We start from the raw sequence: 23,378 nt of genomic DNA on the forward strand, positions 1-23,378 counted from the left end.
GAGCAGCATGTGACAGAGCCAACGCACATACGTGGTCACACCCTGGATCTTGTTATAACAAGAAAGATTGAGGATATTCTGGCGAGTCCACCACGCGCCTGTCGCTATTTCTCCGATCATGCAGCTGTACATTGTCATGTTGCCATAAGTAAGCCTTCATTTCAGACTAGGATAACAAAGTTTAGGAAAACTAAATCCTTGGACGCTGAGAGCCTATCGAACGACGTAGTACTTACAGGGCTATGTGATCGAGGTAATAGCGATCCCATCACCCCACTGGACTTGGATGTACTTGTAGAGGATTACACGACCACACTCTCTCAAGTTCTTGATCGTCACGCACCTTTAAAAACCAAAACAGTGCGGGCTAGGCCTAAGGTACCCTGGTATACCAGTGAGATAGCCGAGGCAAAAAGGCGACGCCGGAAAGCAGAACGGAAATGGAGAAGAACACGATCACAGGAAGATTTGTTGGCATTCAAGAAACTCAAGAACCACGTTACTTATTTAAGTACACGGGCTAAGCGTGCTTTCTACTCAGACTTTGTGAACGACAATAGTGAAAACCAAGGAAAGCTATTCAGGGCCACTCGATCATTGTTACTTCCTAGGAATGAGTTGTGTTTTCCAGAATACACGGACAACTCAATCTTAGCCAACGATATCGGGCGGTTTTTCGACCGTAAGATTGCAAAGATTCGGGCAGAGCTTGATGCGTGTACTCTTCATCCTGGGGCGGTGGCTGAGAATAAAGTGTTTACAGGTGATAGGAAACTTGATCATTTCAATACGTATTCTGTGGAAGATATAAGGAAGCTGGTCAGTAGATCATCGAAGAAAAGCTGTCAACTTGATCCTATGCCGACCAATTTAGTAGTCGGCATGTCCGATATGCTTCTCCCCATCATTACTAATGTCGTGAATTCTTCACTGTCCTTGGGACACTTTCCATCTGATTGGAAAACGGCCCTTGTGGATCCAAGACTGAAGAAGACCAAGCAAGGGACTTCCTTATCCAATTTAAGACCTGTGAGTAATCTGCAATACCTCTCTAAATTGGTTGAAAGTGCAGTTTATGATCAGACAACCGATCACGTTACTCAGTCGGGTTTGTATCCCATCCTCCAGTCAGCCTATCGACTTGGTCATAGCACAGAGACTGCCCTATTGAAGATACAGAATGACATACTAGCTGCAATGGACAATCAACGAGTTACTCTTTTGGTATTGCTAGACCTGAGTGCAGCATTTGACACGATTGACCACCAAGTGTTGTTGAATCGCCTGTGCGTGATGTATGGAATTACAGGTACCGCTCTTAAATGGTTTCACTCGTATTTATCAAACAGGAAACAGCGAATCCTGATTAACGGGAGCTATTCGAGTGACTTTGATCTGCCTCAAGGGGTACCTCAAGGATCATGTCTTGGTCCCTTGCTCTTCACGTTGTACGCAAGTAAGCTCTTCGATGTTGTTGAATCCCATCTCCCTAACGTTCACGCATACGCTGATGATACGCAGCTCTATATCTCATTTAAGCCGGATGGTTCTGCTACTGAGACGGATGCTGCTGACGCTCTACAAGCTTGCATCAGGGACATAAGAACCTGGATGGTCCAAGACAAACTTCGGCTGAACGATGCTAAGACCGAGTTTCTTATTATAGGTACACGCGCACAGTTAAATAAGGTTATGATAAGTGACTTGCAAGTAGGTAAAGTAAAGGTTTCTGCGGTTTACTCTGTTAGAAACCTGGGTGCTTGGTTTGATGCAAACATGAATATGACCACACATATTAACAGCATATGTCAGAATATTTATTACCATCTACATAACATCCGGCGTATTAGAAAGTATTTATCATATGATAATAGGAAGTCCATTGTACAGGCTATTATAATGTCACGATTAGACTATTGTAACGGTCTATTATATGGTACGCCCGCTGGTCATCTTGGTAAGCTGCAACGCCTGCAGAACGCGGGTGCTCGGCTGGTATGTACTATATCTAGGTATGATCCTATCACACCATCCCTGATCAACCTGCACTGGCTTCCGGTTACCCATAGAATAGAATTCAAGATAGCAATGCTAGTTCACAAATGTATCTACGGCGTAGCACCACAATATCTTTCAGACTTGATAAAAATCAAAGAGAGCTCGCGGTATCAGTTGAGATCATACCGGGGCATACTCCTAATGGAAAATACCTATAGAACAAAAAAGACACTCGGGGATAGGGCGTTTGAAAATGCTGCGCCCAAAGTATGGAATCGACTCCCTTTAGAAATTAGACAATGTCAATCATTGAACATTTTTAAAGTTTTACTAAAGACACATCTTTTTAAATTAGCTTTTTATTAGTTCTTTTATTAACTCATATTCTACTTTTATTGTTTTCCGAAAATTGTAAATTATTATTATTATTATCATTATTTGGACTAGCCATTTATTACTTTAAGATTTTAGTGTTGTAATGCGCACTCGATCATATCTTTATCGCATGCTAGACTGCGCAATATAAGAAATAAACATCTTCATCTTAAGGAAGTTATCGGTCTGTAATTCTTGAGCTCCTGAGTATCGCCAGTCTTGAAAGCATGCGTCTATTTTCCAGTAAGTTTTGTATGGCAGATCACTTTAACAGCAGTCTTTGTTTTTCAATTTATGCAATGAAGAAAAACTGGACACAGGAAGCAAGGATCTGGTGATCGTGCAAGCCATTAAATGACGGTGGGAAAGGGAGGGTTCCAATCACACACCACGCGGAATTCTTCTCTTAAATCACCCATCAAGGACAATTTTTTTTAACCAATCACGCGTCACGTAAAAAAGAGTAAAGATTTCAACCTATCGGATGTATCATTAAAAGTTATATTGCATTCAACGGTTTTTATCCTGGACTGAATTGCGTTTCATATGTCTATTGCTTTTGGTTAGACAAGTAAAGACCACTCAAGTGTCGAAACGAGACGCTCCGAGAGCGTTTACTCGGGCTTCGTATCGCAATATCAAATCGAACTTTACAAATATAGAACACAGTAAAAACATATCAAAGAATCAGGATATTTAACACAAGAGTTAAGCCTAGGTATTTACTCTTCGAGTTGCTTCGTTGAGTATCCTCTTCATCTAATAGCTTGTTGTTTGCCTCACCTTCGAAGTTCTGTTCACGAAGATTTTTTATTTCTTCAATTCAGCTTCTGAGGTGTTCGTCTGGGCATCATAGTCGTCATAGTTTGTTGTTTAATAAGTCAGTAGTCGTAGTTTTGACAATTTTTTCGAGGTTTGAACTCATTTATGGCCCATTAGTTATCTAGAGAACTAGTATGGACTTTGCTAATTTGGCTATCTTTCAATTTGCGGCCACTCATGGCTCCAAGATTGACTAGACTTCTACGCCACCTTTACTATTTATGTGAATGTTTTGCCCAATACCCTTCTGTACGGCAACTGTATTTATTTCAGTAAACGATATAACGTGGCTTTTGAATCCGTTTTGGTCAAAATTGTTTTCCCCGTGTACTAACTCATTGCTTACATTGCCATCCTCTCGGGGGCACAAAACGACACCAAAACTCTAACGTATTTTACAGTTTCAGTCATTTGGGTTGACATTCTCTTGGATCTTTCATTCGATGGATTCGGATACTTTCTGGTCTTTCTGGATACGATCTCGCGCACCATCACGACCAGGCGGTCGACAAAAATAACACTGAAGGTCATAGTCCTTGTGCAAATGTTTAGTATATTAACTTATGCCTAATGTGCTACGATTGTTTGGACCAACCAGGAAGGTCAAAGACATCAAAGGTCAAGCGAAGGTCAGCAAAGCAGTGTCACGGCTGCCACGGTTTATTGATCTTTGTTGAGACTCTTTTTGCTTTGAATAATTGGTTTACTCTTAAGTCAAAGAGCGTTCACTATCACGGAAATCTAATTAGTAAGTCTTGTAAACCACGCGTCATGCGCTTGTAAAATAGAAAATCACGCATTACGTTGTCATGTCCGGTCCCGCGTCACGCAGATAATTTGGGTCCCAGCAAATTTTGGGGCCATCATGCGTCACGCAAAAACCCTTTGCCACCCTCTTAAATTTGATTGGCATCTGGACCCTGAGAGGTGATTAATGGATGTTTAGCTGTAGTGTCAAACAGCTTAATCACCGTAGCTCTAAAGACAGCACAGAGTAACCTCTGCGGACAATTTTTTTAGCTGCGACCATCTTTCTTTGTAAATGGACTCTCTTAGGTATCAAGAGCATTAGGATTGCTGAACCCACTGAACAGCACATCCTAAATTTGAATGTGGACTTATGGGGAAAACTTTAAAAAAAGAGCATTCAAGGAATAACGAAATTTGCATTCTCCCTCCTATGTGCTGATTTGCAAAAATGCCAGGCCTGTCAAAAACCCGCGCGGGACTCTCTGTCACACTTGCATGCATTTCGGTACTTGACAACAATCTTTAACTGATCCAGACTGCGTAGGAAATCTTTCCCTTTCTCGTCATTTGGAATTCCTTCTTCTTATTTCTAAACCAAGTTCCTAGGGTCTCCTTAGCCGAGTAGAAACAAGACTTACCCTGGAAACGACGAGGACTTAAACAGTACAAAAATAGATAATCACGGCTCCAATTTTACTCCTTCGTGACTCCTTGTAACTTTCTTGAGGCGGAGCGTCAGAAATTCACAAAATGACATCCTTAAAGACGGAAATCGGGCTACATCTTCAGAGTGAATCTCAGAGTTGTTCGTTTGACACCACAACCCTTCCAGAGCTTGTTGCTGAACATATTATGTGCTTCCCCACACCCTTTTTTGCCTTCCCGCCCCCTGGTATAAATTATGGTCTCTAAGCTAAAACGTTTTATATTTTGCAGCCAAGAAACTTCTTTCATTTTCTTGAGGGCGTAGCAAAATCATGATCCGTAACTTCTGTACGTCGACTTCCCTGGCGTTCTTCGATCAGTTTAAAGTGCTATCCTTCTGATAACCGACTCATATCCCCATTGGTACTTATACTTATCGTCAACAGTTAACTTTCCAACAAACATAATTACTCCTTTTTCCTCGTTGTACTCTATGTTTATTTTCTACTTTCAGGAAGTGTGTGTAGACAAAAATTACTAAGTAGCTTTGCAATATAGATTTTCCACTCACAACACACAAACAAACGAAAAAAATTAAATTCAACCGTATTTACTTTAACATACCACGCTCGGGAATAATTATTTTGCGAAAAATCTCGTAGTTCAAAACTGAAATTGTAATATTTGAACAAGGAGACTTAAGGCCAAAGAAAGACTTGTCATAAATTTTCGATTTTTAATCCTCGGGTAAACTTGTCAAGGAGACTTACCAAAGGAAGACTTGTAATAAATTTCGATTTTGACTCCTCGTGAAAACTTGTCAGGGAAAGCTTCATAGTTACCAGGTACCCAAATAGGCTATGGGAGTCACAAAAACACTTCAACGTCTCATCTCTGTTTCATGAATTACATATTTCCTTGTTATTTATCTATTTACATATGTGTTTCTCAGTAAGCAAAATAACTTATGAAAGGAAGGAAGGTGGATGCGGTAACATTGCCGTTTTTCCTATTTCATTTTCATGTTTCAGTTTTGAGTAGATGTCTCTGTTGCTTTCGCAGTTGATATTTTGAGGTGCGAAAGAAAATGATAAAATACGTATACGTTACAATCATCATTACTGTTATCAAAACAAAATAAAAGGGGAAACCAAGCATTTAAAATCACCTTCTTCATTAACGGATTAACTTCGATAGATTCAAGAAACTTGTGCATAATTATTATTTTCAGTAATCTGGCGGGAAATTGTCACGAAAGCAAATGTCACGAAATGAAAATACGTTTGTGGGAAGACTTTCTCAGTCACGACCAGCTCTCTAAGATCCTGGTAAACACAAATTAAAAGATCCAGTGTTATTTTTCCATAGGGTATATCTGTTTGTTAAGATGACAATAATCATGATTGAATTTAGGAAATCAGAGATGGTTTGCTTACAATTTTCAGGTCACTGTTGGGATACGGCAATGATCAGGGTTAGAGACGAATTGTTTTTTTTTTTTTTCTTTCTTTCTTTCTCTGTAGCGTGAGAAGCTCTAAATATCTTTTTTCACTAAAACAAAATTTAAGCTGTTTAATCATTTTTCATCCCCTGAGGTTTTTTCTACTGTGTTCTCGAGACAAAGAGTATCAAAAGTTTCTTGCTTTAAAGTCACGAAACATTTCCCAGTCCTCAACAGTTCACATACGAACAATACTCGTACCCCCCTCTAGAGCAAAATTACAAATCGTTTGGTATTTTAGAAGAAAGTATATGTTGATCATAATAATATATAGCTTATTTAACAATTTTCCTCAGAGTTATTGATTGTGATGGTCAGGAGTAAATCAGAGTATTTAAGAAGGCTATATCATGTATTTCAAGGGAAGTTTGGGGTAATTTTATTCATTTTCGACGGAAAATTTGAAACAAACATTAGAGATTGCAAGTCATTTCTCTATAGCAGTTCGCTCAGCGCTTTAGTGCTGTATCTCGTGTTTGAAGTAAAAGTTCAGGCTCGATGTGATGAATGCAATTTGGTGGTACATACCAAAATGGAGGGTTTTATTGGCATATGGGATCATCTTGACGGATGGTAAATTTTCTAGCGCACGGAAGGGTTAAATCTACGGACTGTGGCGTTTATCTTAGGGTCGAAAACATTGTTATACCTGCCGCAGAACGGCTTTTACGGCTAGAAGCGGGAAGGACAGCGGTTTTGGTGCATTCAAGATTTTTTCAGGCTTTTCCCACGAAATTTTGAGTTTTTATCGGGGCACTGGTTAATTTATTAGTGCACAGACGTTCATTTGTGTGTTTTTGCGGCGAACCTTATGCGGCGATTTACCTTTCATGCAGTTTTGCTTTTATTTATGATGGACTGAGGTAATCGATTCATTGACAATGGCCGTGGTCCAGTGGTCGCGCAAACTCTGGCCAAAAGTTTGAGGAATTTTGGCTATTACTGGATTGAAGATTTATTCCATTGGAAGTGCCATCACTTTTCAAGATAATTTGAGCAATTTCTTCACCGAGGAGCGCGGAATAGTAGATATTTTTCAGTGTATTTTGGATCTGTTGTATGGATCGGCGAGAATCCGTGATTGGTTCACGCGCGTAAGAGTCGAAATTTAAAACTCCCTCCTTTTTACTCGTTCCACAAGCTTTGTGGCATAATAGTAATAAAGTTTAATCGAGGAACACGATGTTTCAACCGTCGCACTTTCAAAAGATGGCCCAGCATTTGGGCATTGACTCTCTGTCCTACGAAAAGGAATACAATGGATTTATGACAAAGTTGAAGAACTTTCACGAGTCTAAGGGGTAAGATGAGGAATAGTTTAGAGGCTTCTTGCTAGAAAGTTTCTGTGTTGTTGCGACAAAGCAGGAAATTTATTCTGTCTAATGTCTTGTCGTCTAGGACGCCATTTAGACGATTGCCGTGGCTAGGAGGGCAATATTTAGACTTATACCTCTTGTACCGTAAGGTAACTTCAGCCGGTGGCTGGGTGAAGGTAGGTCGTCGAAAATTACCGCGTTTTCTTCCAATTTTAGACTCTCACTCCTCTATTTTTACGTTTAAAGAACCACTGAGTTGTAACTGAATCCATGTTTGTCTATTTTTTAGGTTACAGAGGAGAAGAGGTGGCGAGACATTGCTGAAGTTTTTAATTTGCCGCCAACATGTACGAACGCCGCTTTCGCTTTACGACAACACTACTCTCGGTAAGCGACGTTAAAACCTCCAATTGCATGGACATTTTGTCTATTTAAGAGTTCCACGTTCTAATTAATAGCCTCTTGAGTTGAAATATGAACGCAAGGCTACATCTAGACGGTTTAAGACCATAGTAGTGACCATTGAAACTGATTCATGTATGGTCCTGTTATAGGGGAATAGCTTATGAGCTCGATAGTTAGGGAGAACTTCCGTTATCCTCAATAAGTATTTACCTTTAACTTTTATTCAGGTTAAGATAAAATTAACTCTGTTTGTAGATCACCTTATGGAATTTTTGACATCGTGTGAAGTTTTAACCGAAGAATTCTATAATTTCCTTGTTGCTGGGGATGTCCTGGCCTGCTGTCACCAAGATTGTTTCATTTGAACGTAAAGGACACGTTTTTCCCATATTTCCGTAATCTTTTTGGTAATTTTAACATGGGTTATTTCTGACGGCTTATTTCCGGTTTCCTAGATTTAAAACATCACTTTGCCTTCCACTACATCATATTCTCGTCGAAAATTGATTTTGAAAAAGCTAAACAAAAGACTTTCGTTGTCTCTTTGTGCGTGGTTATGTTTGTTGTGACCCGTCAGATCGAATTTCTGTACTTGTCTTACTTTGGTCCGACGTGTAAATTGTTATAATTTTCGTCGTTCGTCAAGTTAATTTTCTGTATCCGAAGGGAAAGTATCCATTGGACCGGCAGTGAAAGCCTTGTAAAATGTGTCAGGAGCAGTATATTTCATTATGCAAATGAAACGTGCTACTTTGAACAATTATTGTCTTGTGGCAGAGGTCGAACATCTTGTTACTTTGTACAGTTACGAAGACACTATGTTGTAGAGTAAATTTGTTTGAGATAATTTCAGCGAGTAGAATGTTTTTTAGGGGTAATCTAGAATTTTAACATCTTATTGGGTAATTGTAAGCTTGTAGTCATTAAAAGCTGTAACAGGCTGAGCAATTTCCTACGTGAAGAATCTGTACCTTATGCATGAAATTTTGATGGGAAATGATTTCACTTTTGTGGTATGGACAAGGTCATCGCACCATAATCATTATGTATTCATCTATTAAAGGTGCTCTACTTCTTTGCAGGAAAGGCATTAGATAATTGTGTTGTAACATTTGTATATTTTATCTGATTAGTTCTCTGTTATTCTTATATTTCAATGTTTACATTTGAAATGACATATCCTCTATTAAAGCTCATTATTTTTACAATTTAGAATATATTTAATGAAAATGTGATCTAAACCAAATTAGTTTTGTATAATTTATACTCTTAAAGGCAGAATAGATTATTTTGTTGCATAGATAAAAAGACATTCAGAATAAGAAACTGATGATGAGGAATTGAAAAACTGCTTGCTCAGTGTTTCATATCCAAGATGTCAAAACAAAAAGTCAGCCAGGTAGAAGGTTGATATTGATTTTCAGTCATACAAGCTGAATCTTTAAGTCTTCTTTTTTCACAGCTACATGCTGATCATTAGGCTCATAGCAGTTTCTTGGGAAGATCTTTTTTTGTAAATCCTTTTTCTCCTGTCTACTTCTGACAGGGGCTAAAGAGTAATATTTAAGATGTAAAACTCAGCTTGCTGTATTGTTATGTACATCGGGCTATAAATAAGACTTTGTTTTTAAAAATGTTGTTGACATCATTCATTTTAGCTATTTGGAAAGCTTCGAGAGAATCAACTTCTTTGGGGAAGATGCAGAGGATGTTCTAGCAGCTGGAAGACCCCATACACCAGTTGGTGGAGGCACATTCACTCAACACGTTCCTTCAGTGGCAACATCAGGTAATTATGTCATGTACCTTAGTTGTGCAATCAGTCGAAATTGAATTTTCTGGTTTGTCTTGTTTCTGTTGTTTTCTTAGAATATTGTGTACAAAACATTAAGAATTCATTTTCCCATGAAAAATGAATGTGATTCAAGTAGTGGCAATACAATTACTTAGTATCCATTGATGAAACTTTGGTTGGCAGGCATTGTCAAGAGGCTTTCTTTTTTTGGAGCAAAAAGTAGTGCTGAAACTGAAATAGAAATTCAAGTAAATGTGAGACCTTATTATTCAATGTAAGAAAATTGAACATGTAACAAGTTATTGATTAGTCCCCAAATTGCCTTACTGACTGACATAGTGAGTGTATTTAAACACATTTTCATAAAAGTTAAATGTCTGTTGACTTACTATGGCATATCTGGGAGAAGGGAGATGTTTGGTTCAGAGAGCAAGGTAGTAATCCCCAGCTGTTTTGGCATTTTAAAGTTTACGTTTTTGCCTTAAACCTGGTACAATGAGGATATCAATTTGAAAGTGTTTCTCTGAGTGTCACAACAAAACAAGGAATAGAACTCATTGACTTCTAAAACCAGGTTCTTAGCCCACCTTTTTTTTTTTTTTTTTTTTTTTTTTTTTAGATTATATTTCCGTCATTTCCACCAGCAAAGGTACAGTATAACCTCATTTATGTAGCCTTGTCACATAAACAAATACTTTTATAATTTGACATGAAGCACTCTGGTACTCATTTAAATCAGGGTCTTTTGGAGACACACCTGTAAGGATGGCAGTGATTTGGAATTGAATTTTCCTCTCTGTTATCAGATAGAGACTCTTTTTTGGAAGTGAAATGGTTTACCAAGATCCCAATCATTTCATTCGAAAAATATATTGTGTTAGAAAATTGTGGTCTTTCATGCAAGTAGAAATTGTGTAATTTGCCTTGTGAATTAAAGAGGGAAATTAATGGCTATCAAGACTTAATGAAGGAACTTTTGGCTATGAGTAGTTATGGTGAAGTGCATGAAATAATATTCATAAAATGTAAGATTTAAAAGTGTAGTCAAGACTAGTTATTGTTCTTCTATATTGTACATGACTGACAATTTTTTTCTCTACTTTTCAACCTCAATAGATCCAAAAAGAAACTTTGACAAGCTTGTCCTTTCTCTTCAATGTGGCATGCCAAATGAAGTGGATTTTGCCATTAACATTTGTATGCTGTTGTCAAATGTTAGCAACTCCGTGTTCAATCTCAGCAAGGTAGGAATGAAATCAGTGTTTCAACAGCATGGTAGTCATCCACCAGTGATAAAAATCTAGCAAAGTTAAATGTTTTGTCATTGGAAGATGTAGTAGCTTTTCTGTTGTGTACTCTACAGTGAAACAATCATTTAATAATTTATTTTATACTAACTTGTTTACATTGATTTCTTGACAATCTTGTCTTACTGGCCAGAGTATAGAAAACAAACTCAGTGTAAGAAACCCTGGTTTCAGAGTCAATTTCTTTAAGGTGACAAATGCATTTGAACTAAAACTACCTGGAGAAAAAAGATAAATCTCACTGCATCACTACAAGGGAAAGCAAGGCTTCTGTATCTGTAGAGATATAAATCGCAAATTCTACATGTATTTTTTTTTTGTATTGCAGCAGTGGAGCTTGATCATTATTATAAATATGAATTTGAAGTAGTGATAATTGATCTTACTAGTATGCTTAAGGTTATTAGAGAAACTGTTTGGAGTGGTATATCATTTACTTATTACAATTTTAGGCACCTGCAGTGGTGGATACATTACTTGCACATGTTGGGGTATTTTCTGAAGGTATGTAGCTATAGCTTCAATTTGTTTTAATTAGATATTCCACACTTTTTCTGGGTTAAAAGAGATGAGTGATACTTTGTAAATTCACCATTCACTTATCTCATCAATTAGAAGGGAGGTAGGTGGGATGATTATTTTGCTGATCAGATAAAGAATGGATATTTTTTATATCTGTGCAGGATAAATTTTCAGGTAGAGTTAAATTAAAGAACTGAATGTATTTAGGGTAAGTTAAAAAAAATTATTCTTCACTGCTACTTAACAAACTTAAAACTCTTATGTTTATCTTAAAGATTCCCATGGACTAGGAGAATTATATGAACAGTGGTATGCAAAACAGGATATGGAGAGAGATTTCACAAGGGTAAGCTTCAAACAAAGTCTCAAACATTTCTAATGACTTTGCCATATTTGTGGTTTGTTTTGTTTTGTTCATTCATTATTCCAAATAAAAATTTAAGAAGTTTCTCTCAAAGACAAATTAATAATAGAGCAACCATTTCATTAACAAAACTGCAATTGAAGCAAAGACTTTTTATGTCAAAAAGTCAAGAATGGAATAACAAAAAGTAAAACAGGGATATTTGTGTTCTCAGATTAATGACTTTTTTTATTGAACCATGTAACAAGGCAAGAGTTGCTTGATTATTTTGTTGAATTGTGCTTCTTTTCTGCAGTTTTGGAAGGAAGGTCTAACTGTGAAAGGGGTTGAGGACATTCTATGTAGTGACAGTGGTATGTGTCAAGTAATCATAATAATTATGATATTAATAGTAATTAAAGTGAGAAATTGATGTTTGTCCATTGGATGTGATCTTTAGTTTTGAGACATTAGAGTCAAGTGTCAAGACCCTTGAAACAGGAAAAAAAGGAGTTTAGCAAGATTAATTTTTCACACAATTTGAAGTTTCCCTACCTTTCACCTAATCTATGGGATGAAAAGCCTCACAGCATGCATCATTGCCAATGGGGCAAAAACTTCATCAAACTTTTTTCATGGGTCGTTATGATGTATCAGACAATAACCTTGGGAATGTTATTATTTTACTATATGCATGACCCACTTCATTATCTTGAGCAAAAGTTCACTCAAACTACATGTGTAGTTCTGATGTTTTGGACAATAACCTCACAAATGTCATTATGTAACTGTATGTGTAACCCCCTTTGTTATGTCAAGCAAAGACTTCACTTTATAACAGATTTCATAATATCCCCTCTGAAGTGTTTTTCAGATACATGAGATGCCTGAAACAGGTTGGATAATCATTCCCCTTGTTTTATATGGGTTTTGATAAAAAATGGCAACATAAGCAAATTCTGTGATCTTTTGTTTTGTTTTTTCAGATGATAAGACTACAGACCAGGGATCTCTTTTTCACCCTTCCAGAAAGAAAATTGGTGCTAAGGATGTTGAGTGCCAAAGAATTTCTCAGGTGCTGACCCAAGCATTTACCTCTACTTTTATTTATTGGTTACTTGGAAAGGCAAGATAATGGTACAGTTATCTGGTCCTTTTGCATTTAAGTATTTTGGATTATACTCTTTAGTTGATTTCTATACTTTGGTCAAGTTAAGTCAGAAAACATTTGTCTGCGTGTAGATTTTATTGACACAACTCTACATGTAGTACTCAAAACAATTCTAAATCTAAGGGTTCTTATTTACATGTATGTTAAAATGGATTGTTGCCTATTATGATGTTTATTAATTCTTGGTAGTTATGTGAAAGGGACTGTTACTTTATTTCATCTCCACTCTAGCCCATCTGTTTCCCTTCATGTAATAGGTGTAAACAGTGGAGAAAGAACAAGCAGTGGTGTTATTTTTGAGTGTTTGCCTTTTTCATGATAATCACTCCTCTCTACATCACAACATTGTTACAGCTGGTAAAACAACAGCCTAATCTCTTTTATATCATCTATGAAACATTTTTTAAAATTTTTTTTGGTGTACTCTATTCACAGGTTGGCATGATCTTTTACAACTTCTCCTTTGACAGTGCTAATGCTGATGTGCTTGCAAGCCATCCATTGTGCTTGAAGTAAGTATTGGTAGTGTTTCTGGACATCAAAATTAAGTAAAAGGCCCAATGCATCTCTTCTTCTTGTTGATTGTTCAAGTTAAATCTCCTGTGAAGCAATATGACTAATTAGAAACAGGAAATCATAACCATTAGTTGTGGTCACTATCATTATCTATATTGTGTAAGCCATTTTGTTGAAACTTTTACCAAAGCAGGAAAGAAAATAAGAAACCTAAGTGGATATCTCTTTTTCCCCTCTAGGTTCTTAGTGCTGTGCATTTGCAGTAATCATGGATTTCTGCAAAGAATGGCTTGGGAAACTCTTTCGAATTTAGCAGAGAAGGTAAGCATCCAAATACAGTATGTGTATTAAAAATTGATTTAGTAAATCATTTGAACCTAGAACTAACAGTCAGTAGATTTTTGATTGTCATGATAAGGTAAAGTCATTTGGTTCTGAGGATTACTTTCACTCAACTTTTCAAACCAGTCTATAATCTGGACAACTGTAGCCTCACCCAGCTGATCAACCTACAGTATTTACTAATTTATTATTTTTCACAAGAAATTTGCTCTCTCATTCTTTATCAGATGCTAATGGACCCAATTGAGTCAACAAGTACACAGATGTTTTTTCAGATGCTGCATTGCTTTTTAGATCATAAAGATCGTTACCATGTCATCAATGGTAAGCTTATATTTGCTCATGAATTTTGCAAGGCTTATGTTAAAAGAGATTGAAGTAACATCATCTATGGTGAAAGAAAATCCCTTGTGGGAATTAATACTAACTTCTGCTCATGATGGTTTATGTTCATTAGCTATGGATGTTTTGGGCAAATTGTGTACCCTGGAAAGAAATGATGAGGTTATAGAAACTGGCCTTGAACCTGAGGCTTATCAATCACTCATTAAAGTTCTGATTATCAGTGATGTTCAGGTAATCAAAATACATGTACTTGAATAATTTTATTTTAGTGCTCCTTCAAAAATGATTCTAGTTCAGGAGAGAATATTGACTTCTTTTAGTCACTTGCACCTGTAGCTTAGCTGCAGTGCTTTGTGGCACTTGCAGGTACATTTAAAGCAGAAATCTGTGTACTTAGTTAACATTTTAAAACTGATGTAATGTCATATACGAGACTATAGTTGTCTGCTATCTCAGTTTACAAAGGCAACTTTAAGCAGAGAGAGTAAATTAGAAAGTAGTCATGTACTGTAGACAGATACAGTAATTACACATATGCTGAAATGTTGTAATTTCTTTCAGTTGGTTTTGTCTTCTCTGGAATCACTCTACAATTTGTCTGGAGTAGGGCAAGTGACATCTGATCATATTGCAGAGGTTAATCATAGTATTGGTAAGTACAATGCAAACTAAAAGAGTGTTTTTCCATCTTATCTTTGCTTGACTTCTCAGTAATATCATTTAGAGTTTCAAACGATGAGTGGGTATTTTTATTTAGATATTCTGGTGTGTTTGGTGACTTTGGATGCAGAATCTTTTGGACCAGAAGCCTTATCAGAGGTGCAAATCTTAGAAAAAAGGATTCCAACTGCCTTGCCAGCAACACCAAAGCCACAACCAGCTACAACACCAGGTTATTACACAATTAGTTGTGGTGTCAAATATTTTGAATCAATCATCAATTATTTAGAATTGCTTGTATTTTATCATATCTACACATGCATGTATTGCTCTTCATCATGCCTCCTGAAAAGGACCCCACACATTTTATAATGTCCTCATTGTTATTATTTTTCTTCATTTTCCCATGCTATTATTTATCAAGCGTAACAGTTGTTTTGGATTTTGATCACAAGCAATGATGATCAGCACACCAATAGCAAAGATAGTTGAATGATTTTTGATGTACCTATTAAGTATTGTGTATAAGGATGCTAGCAATCAGTGTGAAAAACTAGTCATATGAGAAAGAGTTTTTGCTTAGTTGAAGGTGGAGTTGAACATGCAGTTTATTTGACATGTTCTTGTTTTAAAATGTGGGATGGGATATAGTAACGAGGAGGCTAAACCTTGAAAATGATTTTAAAATTAATGTTTGTTTTTGTTCCAGTTGCTCCACCACAACCAAGAGAACCAGTTCAACAACAGCAAGCCCCATCTTCCAGTCCATCCCCTGGTCCAGTGACCAGTCCCTCTCCTACACCAGCCCCCATCAAGACAACAGGAACTGAAATTGACCCAGAGACTTTTACTTTCAACTGGTAAGTCCACTGGGCCACTAAGCTCTTGTTTGCTACACCACAATTAGAGTGAAGTAGATTATAATCTTAGAATATTAATGGCCAGTTAAGAATTCAAATACAGATGTAAAGAGGAAATTCGTCCTATTGGTTCTAGTTTGTCTCTCAGTGTCCTCCCTTATTTTAAGAAGGACAAGTTAATTAAATTATCAAATCAGTAAAATAATCATTTTACTTGTTTGAATTTTCAAGAATTCCTGTTGATGAAAGTACAATTAACTGCTACTGAAATCTCTTTGAACTGCCCCTTTTTATTTCAACTGGGCTTGGGTCAGGTTTCTACATAGTTTTGCAAATGAAGTATTTGTATCAGTGTTAGTTAACTCCTAGTGATTGTTTTTAATTTGTTTTGTTTTGTTTTTTTACAGGCTTCAGGGAACTTATGAACATTCACCTGGAAATTCTGTTTCTCGCATTGACATATATGCAGACTATCTGTCATCTTGTAGTAGACTGGCTAGAGTAGGAATCCTTAATGCAACAGCATTTAATCGCATCATCAAGTAAGTGATGAGTTTGTTTTAGTCAGGATTTTTGAGTCAAATCTTTGCTATTAACCTTTCCTCTCTTAGGAGTTACCAAGAATAAATTTACTCCTAGAATATATATAATTTATATATATATTTTTTCTATCAGAAAGATGTTGAGAAGTAAGAAAAATGTTAGTTAAGGGACATTATTTTATTTCTCACCAGATTTTTAGATCTAAAACTATCATAAATGTATTGTGTGAAAGGGTTAACATTCTTTGGTGGAAGACTTGAGATTCTCTGAGCCAGTCACTTTGGACTTCAGATGGAAAAGTTTTTTTTTTTTTCAAGTCTTGTCTTAGTCATTGTGTTGTGTTCATGGGCAACAGACTTTACTCCTATTATCCCTCTCTCTCCAAGGAGGATGAATAGGTATTGGTGGACTGTCAGGGAAAGTGGATGAATTACTGGGAGTTTCCTGCTGTTTACTAGCATCCCGTCCAGGAGGAGAAGTTATACTTTTAGTTGCTTCATGCTAGTGAAACCAGGATAAGCTTCCTGTAAGCTTGACATTCCTTTGAAAAAATCTGTGTGAATCTGTCAGTGACACAGTTAATTTATTTTTTTGCAGATTGGCTTTTCCTGATGGCCAGCTTCGAAGGGTGCAGTCTGGGGTAAATGTCCAATACGTCCTAGCAGGTTTAAAACGTAGAGCTAACCCACTTCCAGTTAAAAGCCGAACAGATTCACCAGCACCTCAGCATGTTGCAAGCCCTCATCTAGCAACTCAGCAGCAAGGACAGAGAATGCCCCCTGGTCAGCAGGCCATCAATAGGACTCCCACCCCTCCTGTTCAGAGTCAAATGTCCCCAGGATGGAATCCACCTAAACAGCAAAATGTGACAGTTGCACAGCAAACACTCCCTTCATCAATGCCGAGGCAATATGAACAGAGGTCCACACCACAGGTTTCTGTGAGCAATCAACCACAGATGCTTGGAATGGCCCAACTTCCAAGAAGACCAAGTACATCTAGTCAGGGAGCCATTCAAGCAACGGTAGATCAGGTTCGTGTATGATCACGTCAAGTAAAAAAAGGGCACAAATTTGTCAGTAAAAAGAAATTATGTTCAAATCGTCAGACAATGGTTTAAGAGATGGCATCATTGTATGGTGTGATGTAATATATACCATCTGAGTTGTCTGCTGACACACTAAACCTCTATGTGAATGATTGTTCAGTGTGGAAAAAAAATAAGAGAGTTCACATGAAAACCACTGTCAAGTTAGTGATAATGGTCTCCCATTGATAACTTTAAGTACAGTTGTTCATAAGTTATGGAAGGCTCACTCAATGCACTGTAGTTACCTACTGGTTAATTTTGTTGATGATTTTTTTCCTAGGGAGTAAGACAATTTACTACACCAGCTTTGCAACAGCAAAATCTCCAAACTGTGGCCAATCAACGGCACATGATCGGAGGGCAAACGCAAAGGAGTCTTGGTCCAACTGATAAGGCTCAAACCCTTGAGAGAGTAGCAGCTATGCGTAGAGCAAGTGTGGAAGGAACTAGTGCTCTGCAGGCACAGAATCCACAAGCCCTCCAGCATCATTCCCAGGGGAAGATCATGCAGAGAATGCCCATATCTTCCCAAAGTCCAGGCCCATCTAGAGGAGATCAACAGCAAATGGTTCACAGCATGCCACCAACTGTGCAAGCGTCTCCAGGTCAAAAGGGCTCCAGTGGTGCTTTTCCAGCTCAATCCATCCCTGCTGATGTACCTCGTAGTCCTGTTCCACCACAGATCCCACTATTGAGGTCTCCACTTCCTTCAACAAGGTCTACCCAGCCACTCACATCACAACCAACTCAGACACCATTTTCAGCAGGCTTCATACAAAGACCTGTTACAGCAGCAGAACCATCCTCATATCGACCAACAGCCGCCTACCGGCAACAAGCTCCTGCTTTTCCTCAGCAGCAAAGTGTACGCCCTGCACCACCTGCTTACAGTGGGCGGCCTCTGTATCACGGGTCTTACCCACCCCTTGCTCCTAAACCTGCACCGGGAGTCAATGTTCAATTATCTCAAGAAAGCCAGTTGAGGAAGAAAGTTTCCTCTAATACTGCCGTCGGCGGGAGCCATCCCAGAACTCCACAAGTAGTGAGACCTCCCTTTCTTAGGGAAGAAGTTACAACAAGACAGATTTTGCTCCTCATGAGAATGCACCCAATACACCACCCTCACCTGTTTTGTCCCCTTCCTCAAGGAGTGGACAGCCGTTCAGGGGTTCTCAACCAGACTTATCGGGTGGACATGGTGGAAGAAACGTCAGACCTGGACTAATAAAGAACAGCAGACAACCGTTTTCTGGGTAATATTCTTTTTTGTTCTCCCTGATAACTTTTACGTAATACATTTTAAAAATTGTTCACACGTAACCTGCACGTATTTAGTTTGCAGAACAATAACTTGATGATTGCTATCCAAACATCCTAAATGCTTTCATCTTAAATGCCTTCAAAATCCCAGAAAAGCTACGTCTGAATATTGTCTGAATGCGGCTGACGGTGTAACTCTGTGAATGTTCTCTTTTTCTCGCAGGATTAGACAAGAAGGTGTCGTCCTCATAGCACAGGAAGAGAGGGCAGCAGATGTTGTTTCTTCAGGCCTTTTAGAGGACGCAGCGGAACAAAAAATTGTCGTCATAGAAAACAAAAATAGAACAGATATCATCCCAAATAATTCGCTGTCTTCAGCGCACGCTAATACTGCCCATGAGCATTCAAAATTGTCATCTGGGAACGCGTCAGTTAATACAGGAGATGAAATTTGCAGATCGAACATTGATGAACATTTTGATCAGTCATTAGAGAGAATGCCGTTGAATCAGGGAGAAAAAAACTCTTCAGAGTATACCCAAGTCAACTTTGTACCCTTCCAGTAATGGTTCTTTAAAAAGAGACTTGAATATTCATGCAACCTACGGAAGTAGAACTTCTGCATCAAACGAGGAAAACCTGAATGGCCAGCGCGATAATGCCAGTGATGAGTTTGGACAAGTAAAGCGGCCAAGACTGGATAGTAGAATGTCCTCCCTTGAAAATGAATTAGAAAATTCTTCGTCGATACCATCTAGAACTGGAAGTCCAACCCCTCTTGTTAATGGTGACATCAAGGCTGATCCAAGGAACAAACTGATTGATAAACTTTTAGATAAGGATTTGCATTTGCCTCTTAATGGCGTTTGTGGAATCGATTCGTCCGATATAGACCTTCTTGCTTCCGACGGAGAGAGACTCAGTAGTAGTAAGGCGTCATCACCAGATCTCTTTGGAAGCGAAACAAATTCGGATTTTGGTAAATATTTAGAGGAGAGCGATACGATACGGGCTTGTTTAGTGATGTTCTGCAAGGAGATTTAAGGATAGATCCGATGGAGAATGGTACTGAAGGCACTCACCAAACGGCATCGAGATGCCAAATTTTCCCGTGGGAACCTGTAATGAAGGTGCAATTGTATCCAGCGATAAGGCATTCCTGCTGGAGCTACGCAGCAACAAGGCAAGATTCCTATTCCTCCAACGGGAGACCAGACCCCGTTCCTGGCCAGTATAATGCTACGGTCGATCGGCTATCACTTACAGGAGAGTCACCCTGGAATTCTACAAACAATGTGAATCTTGAGTCAAGACAGGCTTAAGCCTTTCGTCAGCGTCTGTCAATGTACAAAAAAGTTACATTTCCACATCAAAATAACCAGCCGAGTTCTCAGCAAATGGTAGTAACTCATGATTCTTCATTTCATTCAGCCTTTTACGACGCCGAAAAACATACTGCCCAGACCTCAGGGGCCAGATATTGTCAATAGCAAAGCTCCAGTCTCTCAAGGATTAGGTATTCAAACAACCCTTGATGGCTTCATCTTCTCATGGAGGGCAGCAAATGGCTGCAGAGCAAACAGCCTTACCACGTGGAAATGTCGCTCCGAGCAGAGGAATGCCACCCGGCTGGGCCCCAAGTGGAGTTCAACATCCGCAACTGCCGGTAGCACCACATGCTGCTCGCAGGGTTCAGCCTGCTGCTGCTATTGGATTTCAGGTAGCCTCACCAGTTGGTGCACCCCTGGTACCCCAAGGTGCTACTGTGCCTCCTGGTTCTCTGAGCTTGGGTTTATCACCTGGTGGGCAGCCTCAGTTACAACAACAGCAAAAATCTGTGACTGTTCACACCGGATGTGACGACTCAAGGTGTGGCCACACCTGGGGCAGCGATTTACGAGGCAACATCTACGTCTCAAAGTAGACCACCAACTAGCCCCATGCAGTTTCAGCACCCTGCCATGCCACCAGCTGTGAAGAACGTAGTTCAAAACCCAGTTGGATCCTTGCTAGTTACTCCGACTGCTCCTCAGGTGTTTGCACCTACCTCTCCTGCGCATGTTAGCCAAGCCGAGTTTTCAGCACCTCAGATGGTGTCTTTCAAACCTTTTAGATGTCGATGGACTACTTGCTATAGGTCAGTGATATGTTTTGTTGGCTCGACTAAATCGACTTATTCAGTTGGTAGCGACATAAATTGCCAAGATAGTGCATTCACTAAACAATACATACACAATATTGTAATAACTCGCCAACAACGGTTGCGTCATTGCCAAAGAACACCGTCATAGTGGGATGAATGTAGTAATTGTTACATTAGGGTGCTTTAGTTAGACACAGGTCAATGCTGCTTTCTGTTGCTTAAAAGCGAAATATATCAACGAACCGAAAGCAGATTTTACTAGAGAAATTACAAATTGATCTGTTTTTCCTTTTATTGTTTACAGCTCATTTGACACCAGCAAAGAGTTATTTGCACACGTGGTTAGTGAACATGTCCCTCGTGACAGTCTGGTCATGTCGTGTATGTGGGAAGGTTGCCCATCAGTGCGCCGCTCACGTTCGTCACTTTTATTTCACCTTCAGGTAAGTTTTCCGGGGTAAGAAAAAATATCTTTACTCTTTAAAAAAAGAATAATTGAAGCATCTTAAAAGGTTCTTTTATTTGGTTTTTTTCCGCTTTCAGTCTCCAAGTCGTGGATTCATTCAAACAAGTGATAGTTGAAAAGAAAAGTTATTCCCGCTGTATTTCGGATTTTGCTGTCATTTGTTAAGAGCTGATGTTGTTATGTCTTTTTTTTTTCACTTTTTCTCGGAAGTGATTATTGTATTCACTTGTGTTTACTGAAATATCAATTGATTCCAAAATGTGAGCCAGGTCGCCTATTTTGGACTTTTGGTGCCAAATGTGTAGATCTCTATCCTCCACTCATTTCGCAACAATGTCAAAAATTATTGTCACAGCTAACCTTCTAACTTTGTGTCTCCGCAGCAAAAACACAGTGAAGCGTCACCCGCTCCCAACTCTCTCCCGCCCCAACCAGCTCAACATCAGTCTCCTCCTGTGCAACCTCCTCCACAACCTCAGCGTAATCCCCAGCCTAATCCCCAGCCTCCTGCCGCCTTCCACTCCGTCCACGGTCCATTTGTTCCTGCATATCACTTCCTAGCTCGCCTGTTGCAATCATTGCAGGTTGAGAAATATTTGAGATTATACGGCCGTGATTTAAGGTGCTAGAACGGGAGTTGAAAGCTTACAGTCTAAGCGTTTATTAGCAAAGTAGTGTTTGTTGATTATCACATTCGGAGGGGACTTAGGTATTCCGGTGGTTTGCACGATAAGGGATTCTTAGTTGCCTCGAATTCAAAATTTTTTTTTAATAAAGCTTTTAGTAATTAGGCGCGTCACGGAGTAAAAAATTTGGAAATTAAAAGGACGGTTGTAATCCACCTTTAGGAGGAATCTGTGGATTTAACCCGTCATTTTAAAAATGTCGAATTGTCTTTTTATTTATGATTCTTTTTTACCATTCTCCGCCTGAAAAAAAAAAATCAAGAGTTTCATTTTAAGACGTAAGGAACTGTAAACTTGTATGTCCTCAGTTGCTTCTTTTCCCGTTTTCATTCTCTTCCTTTAAACCTTATTGTTAACGTTTGTCCACCAGGGTTAAGAAGAATCAGCCGTTGACGAAGTCAGTACGGTTAACTGCAGCCCTTGGTTCTGAGAAACGTGGCACAGTACTCAGCTTTAGCCAGGAGGTAAGTCCCTTGTTAAAGTTCTTGGTATACTGCTCCCTCTCCAAATTATAGCTTAAATCACCAGTTTCTCTTTAGGTGTTAGGGAAGATAGGGTAAGCGAGTGCCTCGGTCAAGAGGAATTTGATATTAAATTAGGGCAGCAACAAAAAATTGCAACTTGCAATTGACATCCCTCTAATTTTTAGCATATCGTGCCTTGGTCGATAGATGTACAGTAGACTCTTATTATGCGTGGTCTGACCCTTTTGACCTTTCTTCTGTTTTTGTCTGTATGTCTTTTTACGGACCGCAAGTAAAGTAAATTATTTTTTTTATTTACGTTACAGCTTATTAAGACGTCACGAAAGTCGACCTGTCACTTTATTGTCCATGTTCCAACTCAGAAGGCTGCTAATGCTATTGCGGCCTGTCTCTCTGAATTTGTCTCCACATAGAAAGGGGTTCGTCAGGAAGACTCTGGTGTCTTTTCTGGGCACCAAGCAGATAATATAAATTTTATCAAAGCAGGGTAATCATTCCGATGACTGCATCTTTTGACTATCAAATCTGACGCTCTTTGAAGACCGAAATGGAATTACGAGTAATCTAACAATACGAAGAAGGACACAGGCTTCTTTGGTAATCTTAGTCCTTTGAAGAGGCACAAGTTTTACTCTGTTTTCCTTCTTCAGCGACACTTGTGAGAGCGGTTTTGTTTTTTGCTAAGGTCCCTTTACAATGCCGTGGCCTCAGTATTTTTAAGACTTGCATGCTCTTAGAGATAAGTAAAAACGGCGTCTTCTGTGCTAGGAACGTCAACGTGGACCGGTTGATAAAGAAATATATTCGTTTTGTATAGAGAGAGAACATTAATTGGAACAGACAATATTCAAAGTAGCTGTCAATAACCTGATTGAGTAATATAAATTATTTTGTACAGTTCTTTTATGACATTCGCTTCTCCCGTTATGTAGCGTTTTCTCCAAAACAAGAACACGCCATGCATTTGAAATCACTGTGAAGAAAGTCAAATGTATTGAGCTCAGTAATGTACTTTTTTATTCGGAATGTTGG

At 38.7% G+C, this 23,378-nt stretch overlaps 1 protein-coding gene across 1 annotated transcript; it reads left to right on the plus strand.

The window, feature by feature from the left end:
* Positions 1-6,566: 6,566 nt before the first annotated feature.
* On the plus strand, positions 6,567-22,883 carry LOC131780883 (AT-rich interactive domain-containing protein 2). Its single transcript, XM_066169418.1, is given in 37 exon segments — positions 6,567-7,392; positions 7,490-7,583; positions 7,697-7,794; positions 9,471-9,601; positions 10,227-10,256; positions 10,724-10,851; positions 11,367-11,418; positions 11,712-11,782; positions 12,096-12,153; positions 12,766-12,854; positions 13,386-13,462; positions 13,706-13,787; positions 14,036-14,132; positions 14,266-14,384; positions 14,715-14,805; positions 14,911-15,045; positions 15,523-15,673; positions 16,081-16,215; positions 16,814-17,249; positions 17,587-18,388; positions 18,391-18,559; positions 18,790-19,089; positions 19,091-19,566; positions 19,569-19,658; positions 19,661-19,698; positions 19,701-19,770; positions 19,773-19,987; positions 19,989-20,090; positions 20,092-20,415; positions 20,417-20,703; positions 21,014-21,152; positions 21,559-21,759; positions 22,239-22,280; positions 22,282-22,325; positions 22,652-22,697; positions 22,700-22,784; positions 22,787-22,883. Coding segments are annotated over 37 exon segments (5,649 nt in total). The 5' UTR covers positions 6,567-7,273; the 3' UTR covers positions 22,813-22,883.
* Positions 22,884-23,378: the final 495 nt, after the last annotated feature.

Source organism: Pocillopora verrucosa, chromosome 1 (genome assembly GCF_036669915.1).
Source record: "Pocillopora verrucosa isolate sample1 chromosome 1, ASM3666991v2, whole genome shotgun sequence".
In the NCBI taxonomy this organism is placed as follows: domain Eukaryota; kingdom Metazoa; phylum Cnidaria; class Anthozoa; order Scleractinia; family Pocilloporidae; genus Pocillopora; species Pocillopora verrucosa.